The 20360-nt window shown below is 37.7% G+C and overlaps 2 protein-coding genes across 28 annotated transcripts in view; both read left to right on the top strand.

The window, feature by feature from the left end:
- The window catches only part of LOC139143526 (thioredoxin domain-containing protein 3 homolog), a 38399-nt gene that overhangs the window by 13001 nt on the left and 5038 nt on the right, over positions 1-20360 (top strand). For 5 of the 27 annotated variants that reach the window (XR_011554624.1, XR_011554625.1, XR_011554626.1 and 2 more), the window contains exons 13-18: positions 3010-3161; positions 7563-7707; positions 10062-10300; positions 11751-11810; positions 14414-14655; positions 15694-15717. Coding sequence is in view for 15 of the 27 variants with exons in the window: in XM_070713942.1 (XP_070570043.1) it covers positions 3010-3161; positions 7563-7707; positions 10062-10300; positions 11751-11810; positions 14414-14655; positions 15694-15717 (862 nt within the window). In the remaining 12 variants the exon portion in view is untranslated. Of the gene's footprint in view, positions 1-3009; positions 3162-3701; positions 3848-7562; positions 7708-10061; positions 10301-11750; positions 11811-13268; positions 13369-14413; positions 14656-15693; positions 15750-19288; positions 19328-19474; positions 19544-20360 lie in introns of those variants that run through there. The other 22 variants (XM_070713954.1, XM_070713952.1, XM_070713955.1 and 19 more) reach the window with 10 other exon arrangements.
- On the top strand, positions 15776-19282 carry LOC139143529 (sodium/potassium/calcium exchanger 1-like). Its single transcript, XM_070713957.1, has 2 exons — positions 15776-17491; positions 18057-19282. Exons 1-2 carry the CDS (start codon positions 17077-17079, stop codon positions 18395-18397), a joined length of 756 nt encoding a protein of 251 aa, XP_070570058.1. The 5' UTR covers positions 15776-17076; the 3' UTR covers positions 18398-19282.

Raw genomic sequence — 20360 nt, 5'->3', positions numbered from 1 at the left:
CATAGATTTGTTCTGTGATAGGATCCAATAAGGCCGCCATGTGGCCATTTTATTACGTTTCTTTCATGTCCTGAACTACAGCTCAGACATGTATCAAGCAAATTTATTCAAAGTATTTTTATCACAGACCTAATGAAGAGGACTCTATCCTCTCTGAGGACCTGTAATCAAAGTACCCATTAACAAGTGGGGACTGTGTCATCAACGATGACTTGTTATACCAGGATTACCGCTGCTCAGAGACTGAATAAGCTTATTCATGAGAAAGTCATTTTACCACGGACTGGAAGTGAAACATTCACACCTCTTCAACTCCTAACAATCGCGGTAATACCGCAGGCACAACGGTATACCGTATGGCATGAACGGCTACAGTTTGCAGTATTTTTTTGAGATTTGAGAGAGAGAGAGAGAGAGAGAGAGAGAGAGAGCATGTACGTCTTGGTCAAATAAACTAGTACGTTGTCACTGTTGTGTATGTTCACTTCCGTCTGTAAAATATTGCAAACTAGGCCTAAATACCTAACAAAAAGGTGCAATTCATGAACACCCCTAACATGTCTTAGGTGTAATCGATGTCAAAAAATAGTTGACGATTTATCAAATGTAACGTTCAAGTTAATTACGACACCCAAATTTTGTTCAATTTGTGTGAGATCGGGAAGTAAAACTCTGGTCATACATCGGTTGTAGAGCCATTCCATGATAGCAAATATCGACATCGCATCTGGGGACAATTTTCGTGTCTATTTTTTATCTATTTTGATAGCAGCATGAATGTCCTTGTACTCAATAAAGAAGGCACTGAAATTACCATTTAATTGGCTAACTACTACGATGGATGGGTTGCGACGTTTCAGCCGCATCGTTCCCCCCTACGTAACAGCATAGCTATCACCACCCGACATGCGAACATCCGGGTAGGCGAAGTTTATTCCTTAAATTTATGTCATTTTGATATTTATACGCCTACAGACTTGAAGCAAGTTTACGATCAAGTTTATCATCACTTCATAAACACGTTCAATAAAGAAAGCATTCTGCTATAAAGCTCGTGTCAATAAAATATGCTGCTGGTATAATTGTTTTGAAGTCCGAAGCTCTGCATTCAAGATTACAGTATGGTAGTATTGTTTGATCTTTGAGCAAACAGAACGATGAATGTAAGCAAGGATAAACTAGAAATATTTATGTGTTTATCACACGACACCAATGTTATGTCTTGTGTTGATAGCATCGTAGTTTTTTTATGGAGTGATAGAGATATTGCAAATCTAGTTGGCGCGATCACTATGAAATAATCAAGAAAAATATAAATTGACCGACATATCGACATAGTACGGCTCTGCACGCATCGATAACCATAGTCGCGACGGGCCTTGGGTATGTGCCGCTACTGACCACGCTTCTCTAGATAAAAATCGCTCTGCATTTTGATGATTTTGAATGAATGTCTGTGCCAGGACTATTGTGGCTGCACAGTAAAATTTCAAAGATCATTTCTGCGCTGATCGCCATAAAATGCCGACGTATTGTCAAGCGACGCCGCTCACCGGTACCATTTTTTGTATATCCATGACGGTGATTTTTCCCAACAAAATTTTTGGGGGAGATTTTACCAATTTTCATGAATTTTCCTGTCATTTTTTATAATTATACACTGTTTAAGTGTATGAAGAGAGTGTACGCGTTAGCAGATAGTTGTATCGGGCCAAGTAATGATAGTGTCCTTGTAGCGTTTCTTATGACATCTACGTTACGCTTGAAACATTAACAACAACACAACAGTTATGTTCGTTGAATTGTATTGGTCAACAACAACAACACGACTAATAAACATAAACAACAATACAAACAACAACAACAACAACAACAACAACAACAACAACAACAACAACCAGACTTCTGGGTTCCCTATGCTCAGAGGGTTGAGCCCACTGCAGCACTGAAAATTCCGTGAACTTGATTTGTTTGAAGTCCTGTCAGCGAGGCTAAACTTGACTGACGTACAGTTCGCGTATGTTCAATAATGATTCTACATAAATCAGACTTGTTATCCAAAGACTCTTGATGTTGAAAGGTCAATTTAGACTTTGCCTGAATAAACACATTGTCTGGAAATTGTTTGCTGAACGTGACACTCTATGCGATGATCGTTTTTGGACGTGGGATTCTGTGCATGTGATGACTGTGATTTTCTATCCATTTGACATCACGATTGCCGAACAATGTCTTATCATGACAAATGTTTCAGAATTAAAGCAATGTGAAAGAACATCTTTCACCCGAAAAAATGAAAGTTACAGTAATTTTTTCGGCTTCAGGCGTAAGCTTATGATTGGCTCAAAAATTTTCAGTCTCAGTCAACACATATAGAAGGACGTAATTTGACCTCGCTCTGCCTGCCATTTGTCAACTCCCGTACATGCACACTACAGATAGTGATTGACATTGCTCCATTGAGGTCCGTCAACTGCAGGACCTTGACTCCTATCTCTTATTCTTTTTGACTACGAAGAGTAAACTGTAATTAATTGTAATTATGACACCAATATTGCGCGCATCATTGTAAACACGTTTTTATTAGCCGACTGGCAAATCGTGTACTATCCAGTACGCGCTAACTGAGCACCCATCATGCAAGCTATATTTCGCATATTCGCTACGTTTTAGCACTCTTACTAAGTTCAACGCTCAGTTCTTTTTTTCGCCCGGTTTGACGCTTGCTTCGTATTCAACGCTGTTTGTCACTCACTTTGTCAGTTTCCAACGCTCAGTTCGACGCTCAGTTCGACGCTCACTTTGCCATTTCCAACGCTCAGTTCGACGCTCACTTTGTCATTTTCCACGCTCAGTTTGACGCTCACTTTGTCTTTTGCCACGCTCAGTTCGACGCTCACTTTGTCGAATTTGGGACCCTTACATACCTGACGAATGTGCAAATTTGTTATGGCAAACCATTTCCATCCAACGAGAACGCCTATCGACTAATTGCTGTTTCTTCCACAGTTTACGAGCTCAGTTCAGTGTTGAAGGATTGCCCGTAAACACGTTACACGGCAGTGACTCTCCCGAACAGGCAGACAAAGAACTTAATTATTTCTTCCCAGTTCAGCAGACCCTTGCTGTCATTAAGCCCGAAGCTGTCGATGAACACAAAGGTAGTCCCTCGTTTCTGCATGTGAACTCAACCTGCAGAGGTGTAGTAAAGTGGGTCCACATCAGGCAGATGCCATGATATATAGAAAAAAAAACTCAGAGTGATAGAAATCTTGATTTGAAATGTCCAAGGTGAATTTGTAAAATTGAGGAGGAGGATTATCTCGGGTGGGGGAGGGAGGGGGTACATGCTGTGAGCCTTTTCAGTAAAAGTCACAAAATTTTCAAAATGCAATGATGAGAATTTCATGTTCTCAGAAAAAAAATAAAAACTAGAAATTCATAGCAAAATGAAAACTTAAAGAATCATTTTGTTTTCCGTGAAACAGTGTTCAGTCACATTTTACAAAATTTTGCAAAAATTAGTGAATTTTTACAGCAATTATCATATTCAGTGAATATGATAATTCAACCCATACTAATATTCTTGAAATAACTGACTCAGTTCTGCCTGGCTGTCACCCACTTTGCTTCATTATTCTGCGACGTGTCTTTTCCACGTGTATGAATGTCTTTTTGTCAATTTATGTTTCTCTCTGTAGTTTGCGTGCCCAATTTACCGTAAATGAGATCAATGCACTCCATGGTAGCGATTCGGCCAAAATGGCAGACAAGGAGCTCCAATACTTTTTCCCAGTGCAGCAAACGTTAGCTGTCATCAAACCTGATGCAGCTGAGGAACAGAAAGGTAGACCCGGCAGATCTGGGTTCATCATCGGATTTTCTCTCGCTTCATCTCTTGTCACAGAGTACTTTACACAGTAGAATTGCACTCCTTCAAATTCTAGCCACCCCCAAGAGTGTCCTTCACACCCATCTTATAACTTTGGAATGACCCTAAGTGGTGTAGTCACCAACAGTAAAGTTTGTCAAACCATAGAGTAAATGGGTGAATATGTAATAAGGTCATCTTATGATGTAAAATACAATCACTGGTTTTTCCTTTCTCTTATGTGCACTGTGCAATATACCTGTTTTCTGTCAACCTTGTTGTATAATATCTATCAAACGCTATTAAAAATAACACCATATATTTTACCAGTTTTTTTTCACCTCATCAACAATATCTTTCTCTGTCACTAATTCTTTTCTGTCCTTCAAAATATTGATTTACATTTTAGCAAGAAACTAATGCATCACCATAGGAAGTTTGAATCAAATGACTGCAAATGTATGTTCACTAAATGTACACATAACATGTGTTTTGAACCCAAACATAATCTTTACGGGTCCTAATATGAACGGTAATTTTTCCAACGAAATACCCAGAATCCTGTAACTCCATATTGACTCACAGACAGCGTTTTCTACCAAAAGAAGAATGTGACAATAGATGAAGCCAGGGAAAACTGACTACTTAATATGCACAGCATGACCGGCAAAGGCTTTTTCCCCTCCACTCAATGTTGACATTTTAACCTCCTGCCGTCACCTTGTGACGTGTGTGGTGTAAGAAATTGTTATGCGACTTATCACACGCTTGGGTGTGTTGTTTAATAGCGCCATTGAAAAATTCATCATTTAATACGCATGATTTTCACGCAAAATGCCTAACTTTTTCAATTATGATCACACCAGCTCCAAAAGAAAGGTAGGTGTTTGAATCAACGTTTTACTGGGGCTGTCAGTGTAATCTTGTCAAAGCTGTAACCGGTATATCAAGACTAATACTATTATGCCATGCGTTCACTGCCATACTTATTGCTTCACCAAAAACAGGTCTGATTTACAATTATATGATTGAAATGTTATCAACTTGGCAAAAAGACTTAAATATTTAAAAATACCACACTTCAGATATAGTTCACTGCTGATATTTTCTAAACTGCCAATCACATTTCAGGATAATGAACAAAATTAATAATGAAAGTGAACAAAAGCTTCATACATATTCCTTTCTTTTGTAAGACTTTTTATAAATTAATGGAAGTTTGTGCGTTTTTTGCATATTTGCAAATTAACCCTTTGCGCTGCAATTTTTACCACCAAAATTATAGTGTGCAAAATTTTGCCAATTTTGTGAATTTTCTGTAATTTTTTTGACAATTTTGGACCAAATAAATGTCACATTTTATTGGCTTCAGATTGACTTTGGCGCTCAAAGGGTTAATTATTGCTCGAAGGAAAGTAGAATGCATTGGTAGAAACTTCATCCAATCAGCTTATAATGACAGTAAATTAAATCATTGTATCAAGGACAAGTAAATAAATAAGTTTTTTATCGCATAAGAGTTTCATTTAACATGCGTAGATGTCATCCTCCCAAAAAGTAAATTTGAGCATAATGGCACTTATATGATATGATGCTTGCAAGATTCAAATTGAGGTTTTAATTAGTCAAATCTGCCACTTTTTCTACAACTGAAAAATATGCCGTTTGATGTTTATTTGCCACACGACTAGAAACAGTAATCACATATCACAACACAGACTAGATAAAAACATGTAGTAATTTTGTTGGAAAGGTTCAAGTTTGTACAGATCATCAGGTTGTTATTGTTCAGTAACACAGCGGACAATAAGTAGTCAGCCTTGCCTGTCATACTGTGTATATTTGACATTGACCCAGAAACCTAGACTGTTCTCAGTAATATATGGCATGGGTTCTGTACAATTCTAACTCTACTGCAGCTCCCCTGCATAATCTAATGTATATATATATCCTTATATGGTACCTTTTCCCAAGTTACCCAGTTTGCTGCATGTTGGGTGTCTCTTTCTTGAAGCGCATGTTATCTTTGATGTGAAACATCCTTTTGGAAAAGTGTTGTGAGAAATTTCTTTTATAAGTCTTGGATACAGACCTATTTTATCCAATCAAATCAGATTCAGTATCGACTTTGTAAGAAATGAATATTTCCCAAAGGGTGTTCACATGTAGATAATGATTTGTTAAAAGGAAAAATTATTTCTACTGTAAAGCTGAGTTATTGTACTGAAAGATCATATAAAGCATCTCACCCTCTCTGTCTGTGAAATGGAATGATCCAAATACCAATAGTTGGGGCCAGTATTATAAACAAAAGTACACAGGACATTCCATTATATCACTACAGTAAGGGGTGAGACTGTTTTATTGATCTGTGCTCTGTATTCCTTGCATGATAAGCCATCCCAACCAATTACCGATTTGATAGCATACTACCCTGAAACTGAACTTGCACTTGACCCCCCTATGAGCATGTGTAAATTACCTAATGCATGTTGTTCAGTATCTTTCTGAGTATTCGAGTTCAATTTTTCACTTGTATAAAAATATGTTATCATAATCAACATGTGTGGCTTTTCTCTGCCAGCAGTTGTTCATTTGTCGTGTATCATAGAAATGTGTTTCCAAAAGCCATTCATAGCATCACAGCAAACAAGCCTCAAATAAACAATGTCACGCAGGCATATACGATCACTATGTGGACACGCAGTGATACAGACCGACATTAATTGACGCACTAACAAAACAGGAAATAATGGTACACACAAAGCTTGCATCTAGCCACACAATAACTACAAAGCAGTTTTTTAAGTCAAAGTTCATTTTTAGTGTTCATATAAGCTGTGTCGTTTGCATGGATTTGAATATCATTCATTCATTCATTGATAAAGTGTGAAGCATATCATATACATTATATTTCATCAGTGTTCATTTAAAGTCAATGGTATTTATTCTGTTATGCAGTATTGTTCATATCATGCTTTCTTCATAGACTTTATGTATCATCAGGACTATAATACTTGATATTCCAGTTTCTCATTTTGTCTGAATTCTCTTTCTGTTTATCCAATAAATGTCTTGATGGTCACCAAAACAGTACCACAAAATCCACAACTTTTAAATGGCCAATAAAAACTATTGATCAGAAATCGTTCATAACTTATGCTTGGAAAAAAACCAGTTATGCTTAAGCTATTTAAAAGATCAATTCAGCCGTACCAGTTCATTGCAAATGTCAAATGATTTGTCATTCAACTGAAAAAGGCAGGGTCCGTACGCTCCTGGAAAGTCCTTCAATTTCAAAGCCTCCTGGAAAGTCTTGTAAAAGTCCTTGAAGATGAGCGGAAAATTGATAAACCACTCATAATTTTCAAAAATGACAGGATGATCAGCAGTATTGTAAAAATGACATGTAAAATGATATAAAACTGGTATATTGCAAATATGATATGTGGAAAATGGTATTTTGGACCTCAAAAAGTCCTTGAAAGTCCTTGAATTTAACCTGACATTGATTGTATGAACTGTGGAAAAGTTCCACAATGTGTCATGACTGGTATGCCATCTCTGCGTGGAAGGAGAAAGTTTATTCAGACAAAATGCTGTGATTGGAGACGTCACATGTTAAACACAAAACATCTCTTAATCTCTTTGAAATTGACATGAAAGCCAATGTGCATTCCTCCACCCACAGAAGCCATCATGGAGAGGATAAAAGAAGCCGGTTTCAACATCGCTGTCAGCAAAGAAACACAGCTGACGAAAGAACTTGCAGAACAACTTTACAAAGAGCACGACGGCAAAGAATTCTATCAGAGCCTTGTGGATCACATGGCAAGGTATTGTAAAATAATGCATCACAGAGTGTCTGTAAAAAACAAAAGCTAGTTTGCCTCATTTTCTTATACAGTGTTCGAGCATTCAAGATGTCCTACGTTGATAAGTTTTTAATCTCGTCCATAGACAGTTTCTGTACTGTGTGTGACTCGTCCTAGTGGCATAATTTGAATATTTCCTTCTCAGATACTGTGATACTGATGTCGTTGCACAAATGAAATTTCGTAGCTTTCCAATGCTTACTTTCACCTGCTCAATGTGTTGCAGTTTTGCAGGGACGAACAATGTACAGTGCATTAGCTGTGTCGCCCACAACACTCAGCCTATAACTTAACCATTGTGTTTCTGTGTGACACTGTGTGTATTAACCATGTGCATGTTTTTGTGTTTTTATAAAGCCACAGAAAGTTCAGCTCTGCTAAGATTTGCTACAGTGGTTGAATTTACACATTGATAATCATAATGCATGAACAATATCGTCTTCAAAAGTTTCCTTAATTTATCATAAAGTAAAAAAGAATGTACATTAAGGTTCATGACCAAACATATCACCTCTGTGTCTGTATATGATGTCATCAATCGCCACATGTACTCTTCATCTCCAATTATCAAATGCACCAATCTTGAGCAAATGGCCAGCATTTGCCATATTTCAATTAGGAGCATCAATTCAAAGTCTGTCATCAAAAGAACCTGAAAAATGGTGTCAGAGTACACATACTCTGTAATTTCTATGTCAAAATTATGTTAAAAAGATTTTCGCTCCTACTTTTCACCCAACACTCTAAGTCCGTAACCAGAACCAATTTATTATGTTCTCAACGTTATATTTTGCTTTGTAGAAAAGTAAGGTGACATAAAAAAGACTGAAGTTTTTGGTTTATTTGTTCTGGAATTCTGAGGCAAACTTTCAAAAGGACCCAGTACGGTAGCTTCCAAGTAACTAATTGCCAGGCTGTTGAGCTTGTGTAACTTTGTGTGAATTATTGACTATCTAACCACAACAATTTATTTTCATGATCTTTTTCTCTTGATAATACCCCGACCATTGAGGTACATCTGATTCACGTATTGTCCCCTATCTAAATTCACAATATCCGTATCACTGGTGCCCTCTGCACTCACATCAAATCTGGAACACTTTTAAACTGGTGAAATTGCACAGAGAAATCAGTGGTATAAAGGTTTATGTAGAGGCCAATTCTTTGCCCAGTAGTAAATAGGAAAACACATCTTCTCATCTTTTTAACCATTTGTGTCTTTTCCGTCTTTTTATTCCATTATCCTTCTTAAGATGATGAACTTTCTGTCTTATCTTTCAAAAAGATGAAAAACGAAATTAAAAAAACCATCCATTGTGATGTTATTTATGTATAGGCTGATTAATATGGTGATTACATAAAAATTAAGCTAACAATATTAAACTCACTGTGCACACTAACTGTGTCCCCTTTCACCTGCATGCAGCAGATAACCTCACCTTGCTGTATTAGCCAATGAAAACAATCATTACCAGTTGAGCATTGTAGCTGAACTCCTCATGACCACTGTATTACATACAATTGTGTAAACAGATGATATTTTGCATATTTTTGCATATTGTATATTTTGCAATAGTCTTTTGGTACAAAATTTCATTATAAAAATATATGGAAATAAGATAACTCCGAGGCATTCGTCATTTCACAAATTCTTGTAGTTATTAGCATACTTATGTAAATTTTGTCTGATAATTCTTCCATATTATTATGATCTGGTGGTCATTCTTTGAAATTCCTACTTAAGAAGTGAATTTCAATACTTTTCAAGACTTTCAATATCAAGTGGTACAGTTACTATACATAGGCGCATGCTCAGTTTTGGTGTGCAATATCAAACTACGGGGGAAAGGTTATCTTCCCATTCTTAGTGAAGGTCACTTCGACTTCAATGCTTTCTGTAGTGATGTTGTTAATTGAATTTCACAATGCCAGGGTGAAAGGTTAAAATGAAGAGCAAAGGTAGAAACAAGCAGCAAGCGCAACTAACTAACTTTGCTAATTAATCTGCACCAGTTCAGTCAGAGACACTGTATCAACACAGTGCTTTTGCATTGAATTATATTTCACTTATGCCAAGCAATTACGTGTTTGTGGATGTAGACAAGCCTTTACACCTTGAAAGAAAAGTATCACAGGCGAATGCACGGCATACCCAGTGTTAGTCTGGTGAGGGAATTAGTGAGATTGACTCCCTTTGCCGACTAGCGCGACTGATAATGGTATAGCCTGCTACTGTCTTGATGAATGGAACGTTCTATCATTGGGTATGAAAGGCTTGTATTTGATGTGCACAAATGTGTATTTGCACTCCTCAGTGGACCCTCAATGGTCATGGTATTATCAAGAGAAGATGCTGTCACAGGATTTAGAGAAATCATGGGGCCGACGGATCCGGAAGTGGCCAAGGAGCAGGCGCCGGAATCACTCCGTGCGTTGCTGGGTAAAGACATCCTGCAGAATGCGATACATGCCAGCTCTAATCCAGATCAAGCATCCCACAAAATCAAGGAGTTCTTCCCAGATGTGGAGTTCAATCCGGATGGTACCGTGAAAGGTGAGAACTCAGAATGGAAGGCAGCATAGAGAGTAGAAGCCATTCTACTGTCTATGGCGACGGTGACTTACTACAACATTTCAAGGAGATACAAATAGCTTCTTTACCCGTCATTTATTGTAACACGATTACGCAAATATTGGCTATTAAGAGTAATCAAACTAGGCTCAATCACTGTTTGTGGAAGTTGGGTCATTTACACATTAGGAAGTAGATCGTCTTTTATGATTTGAAAGTAATGTCCACATTTCAAAGATTGATATTCGACGATCTTCCTTTCTACAATGAAGAGAACCAATTCGTGTATAAATGACCACCCTCTACTTCACAAACACTGAGTTTGCTTAGTGTAATTACTCTAAATGACATGGCAATCACATGTTTACATTATTGTGTTACAATTGATATGAAAGACAGTTCTTCTCATCACCGTGAAATGTTACACTGTTATGAAATCTAAAGTGTGGTTGATGGTGTGGAATTGAAAAGGATCTCTTTGATAGGTCAATGACTTTGTAGGTGTTGATTTGTGTGGATGAAATCTGTATACATGGAGTTTATCAATGAGTGTTGTGATAGGTGGGAAGCACGTGAGATGGTCTATGAACCAGCCAATGAGAGAACCCTGGTGTTGAAATGAATGATGTACCCTAGTAGGGGCTACCAAAAACACATGTCAAGGTCAAAAAGTCTATTATAATGGCAATGCTATGACCAAGTAGTTATTATGATACACTCAAGACTGATGTTAACAATTTTATTAATCTTTCAGGAAAAAGATGTATTCTTACATGCATAAATGAATATGTGCCATACACCATACATTGTTTATACTTTGTACAAATGTTGCAACCACGGAGTGTGCAAATTCAATTTATAATACACCTGCATAATCCTATTTGGCATAACTGTGAACATGTTTCCATCTTGTTTCAAGTGCACACTTTATTTCAGATAACTAGTATGCATGATATCTCTAGTTACTAGAGGCCTTCCTGTGATCATAAAATGCCATCTGGTATTTGTGGTTTTATGCATTCATTAATTGTTGTACAGCTTCTGAATCAATAGTGTGACAAAGTCTTGTCAACGCTGTGCAATGTACATCAATACTTAAATGGTACAGCTAGTGATCCAGGAAATTCTTACACTGGGTAACTGTTACAGCTGGTTATTTGGCTACATGTGCAGCAGTTTATATGGATACACCATCCTGCCCAGTACTGGGTCAGTCTGAAAGCTAAGACGCTTTCAGAAATTATGCAATGGCGCATCTGGAAACACACAGACACAATAATTGAAGGGATGGTGTAGCTGAATCGATGCACTTTAAGAAATTACACAAAGGCTAATCTGTCATTAAATAACTTAAAACTCCCGCCAATATGTTGTCCACTTTATGAATTTGCCTTTGCACTTTGTTTGTTTGTTCATGCATTGCTTACTCCAGGAGAGGAAGGAGAGGATGAGGATGAGGAAGGCAAAGACGAGGAAGATGAAGAAGAAGAAGGTTAATATCACTTTTCTAACTTTTCTTCCGTAGTAATAGAGTCTGCATATACTGTAAAGAAATCTCCAATCTCTTAGTTCTTTAACCATGCATGCACTGTGCAAAATACTTCTGATGTGTTAAATGTTCGAGACAGTGAAATAACATCAAGATTGAATTATATCCTATCCCTTTACATTCAGTGTTTGGAAGGGTCAAACCCAATGCTATCATTTTGTCACAAAGTTGGCAATTCCACACACTCAGATATTTTGGGGGTGGGGGAGTTGTTAGTGGGGGAGTTGTTTCCTATATTCTGATGAGAAAATTGTACATCAAGAAAAACAAAAAAAATCAATACAGGCAATTTATATTATGACAACTATAAAATTGCCATCAAAATTATCCTATCGAAATGAAATTAATGACAGAATATGCTGTTTAAACCTTACAAAACATGTACAAGACTATAACAATATCTTGATGTTATTTCTGTTAATGTTGTAATGTCGGTCTAATATAGTTTTGATCTATGGTATATATATAGGTGCCTGTTTTCTAGCTTTCCACTCAGAATTACAGAATAGACCTGTAAATATCAAACATATCTGCCAGCCATACAATTATTTAAATTGCAAAACTTAATAATTTTGCAGTAGACATGGTGTAATTATTATTGAAATCACTTTTCCGGGTGAGAAACATATGTCATTTAAAAAGTTTGTTTTGTGAAAACATTCACTCTTATGAAAAAGGGTGAAAAGGGATGAACAGTGATACGTAACTACATCTTGTTACACAACATGAAATTATTGGTGTTAACCTTACTTAAAGTACCAACACAGCCTACAGCAAGCAGTGACTGGCAGTGTGCTGGTATCTGATATTTTACATAATGCATGTTTCCATAGTACACTTCTGTTATTGAAATCCTGCCTACTGATTGTGTTGTACCCATGTACCCTATTGTATATATTACAGCTATATCAGTAATCTCATTGTTTATATCAGACTATTTATGCAGTTCTGTTGTGGAGAACTACTCCGTTTTATACCAAAGTTTATATGCTTCCTGTTTACATCCTGTGCATCAATATTTGGGTTCATATGTTGTTCAAAGTTTCCAAAAAATTTCAAGTGTTTGAAATTACAGAAACATTCATAGTAACCTTCTTCTAAATATAAGTGTTCAAGGTCATATTATCTATTCCACAGTATACTACATTTTGATTTGCAAAACATTTTAAGAGCTACACTTATGTTATTCTGTTTACAAAAGTCTTAAGCAATTGTTTTATACTATAGCATTATCTCCTTTGATAAGTTGCTTTGTGGTATGAACCCAAATTAGATGCTTGGGATGATTCTACGGTCAAAGCATCATAGACCTGACGGTCCATGGTCAAAGGTCGTATCCTCTCCTACTATTTCATCCTCTGTCTGCAATGTCTGAGCTCTTTCAATACTAACTCACTTCAGAAGAAACAGAGAAAGAGGATGAGGAGAAAGAAGAAACGACAGAAGGGGAGAGGCACAGGGAGAGGAACAGGGAGAGAGAAAGCTGAGGATGAAGGAGAAGGTTGAAAAAACCTCAAAAATTGATCTGTCACTGTCATTCTGTGTGTATTCATCTCTTGCATGTTGCCCTTGGTCTGATAGCCTATGATGAAGGACCGGCTCTCATTAACATATTATTATACATACCATATATGGTCAAGCAGCAACCAAATATGGAAAATGGAGAACCAATCACTGTCCAACTCTATACCATACCATTGACTGCTACATCCTGTGTATTGTTTCTCCAGTACTGATATTTGTGAGCACACCTTGACCATATATGGATTGGACATTCTTTTTCAGGCTTTTAAGCATGCTAATGGTGTAACAGCTTTGTTACATAGCATTGTAATGTTCAAATCTTTTGTATTCACATTGCATGCTGCATGTTTGAAATTTATGGTTTATCTCCTGCATGTTTCCATCGTCATTTAATGTTGTAATGTTAAACATGGTGTTCTTTATAATGTGTGACAAGTGCATGAAACATTCTCCCAACAAGTGTTTTGTTCAAAATCATCTTCTGTGTTTTCGGTGTTACTCATACTTGCATGATATCAAACTCTGCCTTGACAAATGAGAGACACAGTTTCAGAAGCTTAGACTGGCTGGTTTGCATTCTCCAGTCAGAAGTCTTTAGACAAGTCAAAGTGGTAACACTACACGCAAAATGAAAAGTTTGAATAGACAATGAATTTAATTTTTATAGAAATAATGGCATTCTCCAGGAAGTTTTGCCGTCAGTATCATTTGTAATTGTGGAAATCTAACAGTACTGAATTTGAAAATTTACAATCTAAAGAATAGCTTGTGCTGTCCCATTGCAGACACTCTGCTTCAGTGACTATAATGCTTACATGAATGCCCAAAATTCCCCTCCCCTCCCATTAATTTTTCTTTACAAGGGAGGAAGAGTTGAAAAAGAATTCAGGGATTGTGTCTAGCATTATTCTATAGAGGCTACCGTAAATACCAAAAGGCACCGAGTCAATGAAACTGTGCATCTCATGGCTTGAAGGGTGTCAGTCATTTATAATTAATGCAAGATTTTGCACACAACACAGCAAAAGAAGAAGAAGGTGAGAAAAACAAGAAGGTGGCGAAGGAGAAGCTGAGGCGGAAGCCGCCGCTGAGGGTGAGGCAGCCGCAGAGGGTGAGGCTGCCGCAGAGGGTGAGGCTGCAGCAGAGGGTGAGGCAGAAGGCGAGGCTGCTCCTGCAGAAGGTGATGCAGCGGCTGAGGCTGAGCAGCCCGCTGCGGAAGGTGACGCTGAAGCAGCAGCTGCTGAGGGAGAGGAAAAACCAGAAGGTACAGTTGACAACGATGAATCTCTCTTCTTTGTACAGGAGCATGTGTGCCTGTTGGTGTCGTGTTGTCAAGTTACCTGCCTGCCTGTAGAAAACATCCCTTTAGCATAGTCTGAGCATTGACTTTTCAAGCTTCTTTTACTCGACAGCTTTCTGTCCACTTAATTTGTCTTTTTATTCTTTCAGCCCGTACTGTAGTATGCTTTCCTGACGTTCTCACTATCCTATCATTCTCTCTCCTATGTGGCATGTTGTTGCCAATATTATGATATTGCTAACTTTCTGTAAAATTGTCATAAATGCTTTTTTCTTTATGCATATTAAGCATTGTGTTCTTACTGTACAGTATTTTACTTGACCATACTGTGCCATAATGCTTTGAAATATTGCCTGACTTCAATTTTTTGCTATATTTTAGCATTAAATAGATCACTTACATCAATGATTTTTATGCAAGATGTCATTTTTGACATGTCTCTATAGCATTGGAATATGTGCATATAATTTCAATAATTACTAAACTTAACACTATTTTGATAAAAATTTGTAATTGACATAGCATTCCTAAAGTAATGCTGACATATCTGCATGCATAATCCACAACCTGAATTAAATTTAATGCAATGCCATTTTGTTTTATGCTTATGCTGATAATCTTTCTTCATGCTCTAGAGCAGCGCAGATAACAAGTGGTGCTAGGCAACAGATCTATGCATTAAAGTCAGCCATATTGATATGCAAATGAGGTCCTGACTTGGTGATTTGTATATTGAATTGAATACCTGAAATATCTGATGTCATAACATTTTAATACATGCACAACTTCATTTTCACACTTGAGAAGTGCACTTTCACAATTTTATAGATACCATGCCAAAATAATAGAATTTTTAGCATGAAGTTTCTTTACAGAAAATTTTTCTGGCTGATATATTTTTATGTCTATGGAAAAGTAGGAAGACTCCTGCCAATATATATAGCCGGCTTCAAACAGGTTTGAAGAATAATCATAACTTGACTTCTAACGATTGCTTTACAGCTGAGGGAGAGAAACCAGCGGAAGGTGAAGGTGAAGGTGAAGACAAACCAGCGAAGGTGAGAGTGTAGTTCATCAAAGCCATCTAACATATCAACTTTATGAAACATAAGGAAAGGTGTTAAAACATGATCCAGTCATGTTTTGACTGTCTCTGTGAACCCAAAGTGTTCTAAACTAAACACATGTAACTTACTGTAGTTCACGGCGAACAATGTTTTGATGATGATGTTGATAATTTATGGTGTCCATTTTAGAAGCAAACATCAAAACACAGGAGTGCCAGCATCCAAAAAAATCTGTACATTCATGTACTGACTCTCTGAATGTAAATATAAGGGAAGTCAGTAGACATGTGTGACAGCTAGGTGCACTTTTCATTCCAGAAAACACTATGGTTTTGTGGGCGCAACGAAATAATGAAATCACACTGTTCCTTATGGTTTCATATTGTACCTCGGTACCATAACCAGCGTGAGAAGTATGGTATATTACATAACACCCTCCTGTGAATAATGTGAAAATTAATACAACAAACATTAAAACCCTGTATATTTCCTTTTACCAGGAATACATTGTTTTGTTTTGAAACCTCGCAATCTAGTTGGTGTTGCTAGTCTGCATGTTGTGCTATGTGAGACTATCACACACACTCCATTGCATGGACAGCCATGGGTGATAATATTCAAGCCTAAGTAGTTATTCATATACAAACACACTTATGTCTCTCTCGCTCATCATCTGTTTTCTTCACATCACTTACCATATTCATTCCATCCCATAGGTCTTCATTTTCCACAGGTAGCAATCCTTTTCCTGGCAGATGGTGCATGAGATATTCATCCTGTCCACTTCAAGCTTCTTTGTGTATGTTCTAAATGTAGTATGTCACAAGCATGTTCCGTCCATTTATTTCATTCTGTCTCCAGCATGTTCCAATTGTTATTTACAAACTGGCATGCTTACACACATTTATCAATCCCTTTATGAGTAACACTCTTAGCATGACAAAGTGCTATTTGACAGAGCAACTGGATAAGACAATTGCTCCTTATGATCACAACCCATGTTTCAACGCTGAACATACCAGACACACAATTGTGATAGATTTGATGTGTTACTAACTTTTTCTGATTGTTTTTTCTAGTTTCTTTTCCTTCCAGTATTGTACATCCTACTTCAGTGCTATTACTTCAGTGCTTTGTTCAGCCAGAAATACCATCATACCTTTCCTATCCATTGGCTTTGATTTTCCGTCTGTGACCACCGCCAACACTTCCAATCTTCCACCATTTTACGGGAGATTGAGCAATATCTCTTTGAAATAGTCAGTCCCTTTGAGCATGTGTATCTTTCTTCACTACCTTCTTTCTTCTTTGCAAGTTGATGACAAAACACATTCTGCTCACCCTCTTGTGTGGGCTTCCATACCCTCTGAGAGTATCACTTGTGCAGAAAGTTCATCGGAGTCCAATGAGTATAAGTCAGAGTATACCACTAGGCAGTGAGGTAGAGGGGGGGGGCAGGGTTTCGTGTGTAGCATTAAGTTTTTGCCATAATGAAAAATTCATCGCATATGTCATCGCAGTAGAAGAAGAAAAAAAAGACACAGGCAGTGCATCTAGTGGTGCAGAAAATGGACAACAGGTTTCAAACGGAAATAGCGCGAACAGTGGTGATGAAGACCAAAATGTGGAGGACAGGGATTCGACAGAAAAGCAAGAGAAGGGTGGTGTTGATGGGCAGCAGGATGACGATGTGTCCTACGATGAGGATTATGAGAAAGCTAGTTTTGAAGAAGGTACACATTTCAGGGACTTGGTGTACAGTAACTATTTGGTGTTGTGGATTATTGTGTGTTGCATCAAGTCAGTTCTCAGTTTAGTAAGTTGCATGCACATGGGTAGAGAAGTTTGTGGTTCTGGTGTTGTAGGGAAACGTGCAACATGACAAGTGAAATCCACTTGTATTGTGGAAAATGACGGGAAACTGACTAGTAAAATATCGGGCTCCACAATTGCTGTTTAAACCAAACAGAAAATTCACATGTCAGCGTTGTTTGTTGGAAACCTGACCAAAAAGTGGCGTCGGCTGTAAGACAAACCTCACAACAGAAGACGCGTATATCAAAAGTATAACAATATAAACCTAGGTCTAAGTGATGCACATTATTGTGCGTATAGTTGTATAGGATAATAATCAACGATAGGAAGACTGCATGCAGATATTTTAATCAAGGTCAGAAAAGTGTGAAAAAGTGTTGAGCTCTAAAGCAATTGATTTAAAAGCAAAGATATGCAATTGATGAATAGTGTACAGTTATTTCCTGATTGGCCTGAGTAACGATGAAAACTACTGGCTTTCAGAGGGTGAATCAGATGAGGGGCAGGATGAGAAAGAAGAAGATATCGAAAAAAGTGATGATAGCGAGGACGTAGATGAAAACGGGGGAGGGGAGAGTCAAGAGGAACAAGATAATACTGATGCTGATGATGAAAGGCAGGAAGATGAGACCATGGATGAGGGGGATGGTGATAATGATGATGGTGTTGAAGGTGATGGTGATGATAATGATGATGATGATAAAGGGGATGAGGAGGAGGAGGAGGAGGAGAAAGTTGAAAGCGAGTCTGAAGGTATATCTGAGGTGAAAGGTTACAGAGTTCAAAGGTTGATTGAAATTGGCTGTCCTCTCAAATCTTCATAGATTTACTTTAGCTAGTGAACTTATTGTTCCAGGCAAAATCTGTTCAAATTCTGACTAAGAAAGTTACTGGCACCAAAAGCAGTCAATGAATTCAAAATTTTCAGGGTATTGTCAATTTTTAATATAAAAACAAGATTTTCAATGTTCAGAGCATTTCAAAAAAAAAGGAAAATCAAATTTGGGCTCTGTACATCTCAGACATGTTTCAGTGAAAATTCAGAGGCATGGTACGTGGCATGTTGGTGTATAGGTATAATGGTTGTTATTGTAATGGCTCAAAGGTCATTGTAGAAATTAACATTGTTATAGTGTCAATGTGAGCGGTTAAAAAGTTCCTGGCATGCATGTACAAGTGTAGGGTACTGTTAAATTCATACCATTGTCAAATGTGATGTGGTAGCCAGTTGTCATGATATGCATCGTTCCCGTTCGTCTATTTGTAGTAATAAGCTAAACACCATATCCCCCATGTAAGTTGTTCGTGGATACGATACTCAAACTGACTTCATATCTGCACTTGCTTAACACACATTGCATGTGCACACTCAGGATGGTGTCCCTGCATCCTATTCCTTATGGTATGTTTGGCCAGTAGGTCTCGCTTCACTTTTCTTGTCCTCTGCATGCATGATGCATGTGATCCCTGCCACCTTTAAGTGTAGATTTGCACTCTGCCCTCCAGCCTGTTGAATGCCGTCACAGACTGACCAACTGTTCTGTATTCCCTGGGGATTATTCCCCAGAAATTACCTTTTTCTGTTCATTTGGGTAGCGTTCATGCACACTCGTACACGTTAATCTGTATGATGTCATGGTTGCTATTCAGTACTGTGCTATGAATGCCATCTTTCTCTTACACTGTAACGAGATCTCAACTGTCACTCCGCCCAGGTGAAAACGGTGAAGTGCATGCAGATGAAGTAAACGAGGGTGAGCCTGTCTTCTGCTTCTTCTACCGCTATCTGTATACTCACTCAACTCTCCAATGCTCTTCTTGAATTTTCTTTATCAACTCTTGTTACCATGCTTTTCAGCAACTTGTGTTTCTTAAATGTCTGTTATACTTATGGTTCAAAGGTGAGGCCGCACCTGAGACACAAGATGAAGGCAAAGTTGATGAGAAAGATGAGGGCGCCGATGTTGAGGGTGAGAGCATGCAGTGACTAAGTGGCATAACATGCCACCCCCACTTACCCTACAGTGGTTTGACCTTCCATTCTCTCTGATCATGAGATCATTCCATTTTAGATGGTGAATGGGGAGGGGAAAGATTTCTCCTCAGAGAACTCTGAACACAGTCAAGGGTTTCCTGAAACTTTTGTTCAGTAGCAGTCACTGAAATATGAAAGATTTTTGCAGCTCTGAAGTCAGCTAGTACTTACATGCGTTACAAATACAGAAAAGACTTAGAAAAACATGATAAAGTGATGAAAACAAAAAAGTACCTTGTGAAAAAAATGTACTATTTTATTCATATGAAAATATCGTTTCATACCATAGCCAAATTTCAAAAAAACATTTAATATTCTACATTGAATACTATTATTTATGTTATTGTTACAAATACAGGCCAATAATTGAAATGAAAGAACTATCAAGACTCAAAAGAAATATAATTTGAACGTTGGAAACCCTTGATGTGAATGAATGAAGAAACTTACCCACAAATATTGCATGCTTCTCTAGGTGTTAATGTTCCTGTAGTTATTCTCCTTGTAGACTAGTGGCTCTGTCTTGGTCTTCCTTGTGTTGGGTGTAGTTTGTAGACTCCAGTAAATACCTGTACAGTGAATTCAGTGATGGTGGACATTGCATGCGGCTTTCCCATTGGTTTCCCCTGGACTTTGCATGTGACTAGACTTAACTAACACTTTGTCTCTCACATGCAAGATATGAGAAATGCCGTACACCATAGAAAATGTACATCTCATTTCTTGCCTTGCAAGAACAATATCATTTGCTA

The sequence above is a fragment of the Ptychodera flava genome, chromosome 11 (genome assembly GCF_041260155.1).
Source record: "Ptychodera flava strain L36383 chromosome 11, AS_Pfla_20210202, whole genome shotgun sequence".
In the NCBI taxonomy this organism is placed as follows: domain Eukaryota; kingdom Metazoa; phylum Hemichordata; class Enteropneusta; family Ptychoderidae; genus Ptychodera; species Ptychodera flava.
This window is presented reverse-complemented; position numbering and strand designations above follow the sequence as displayed.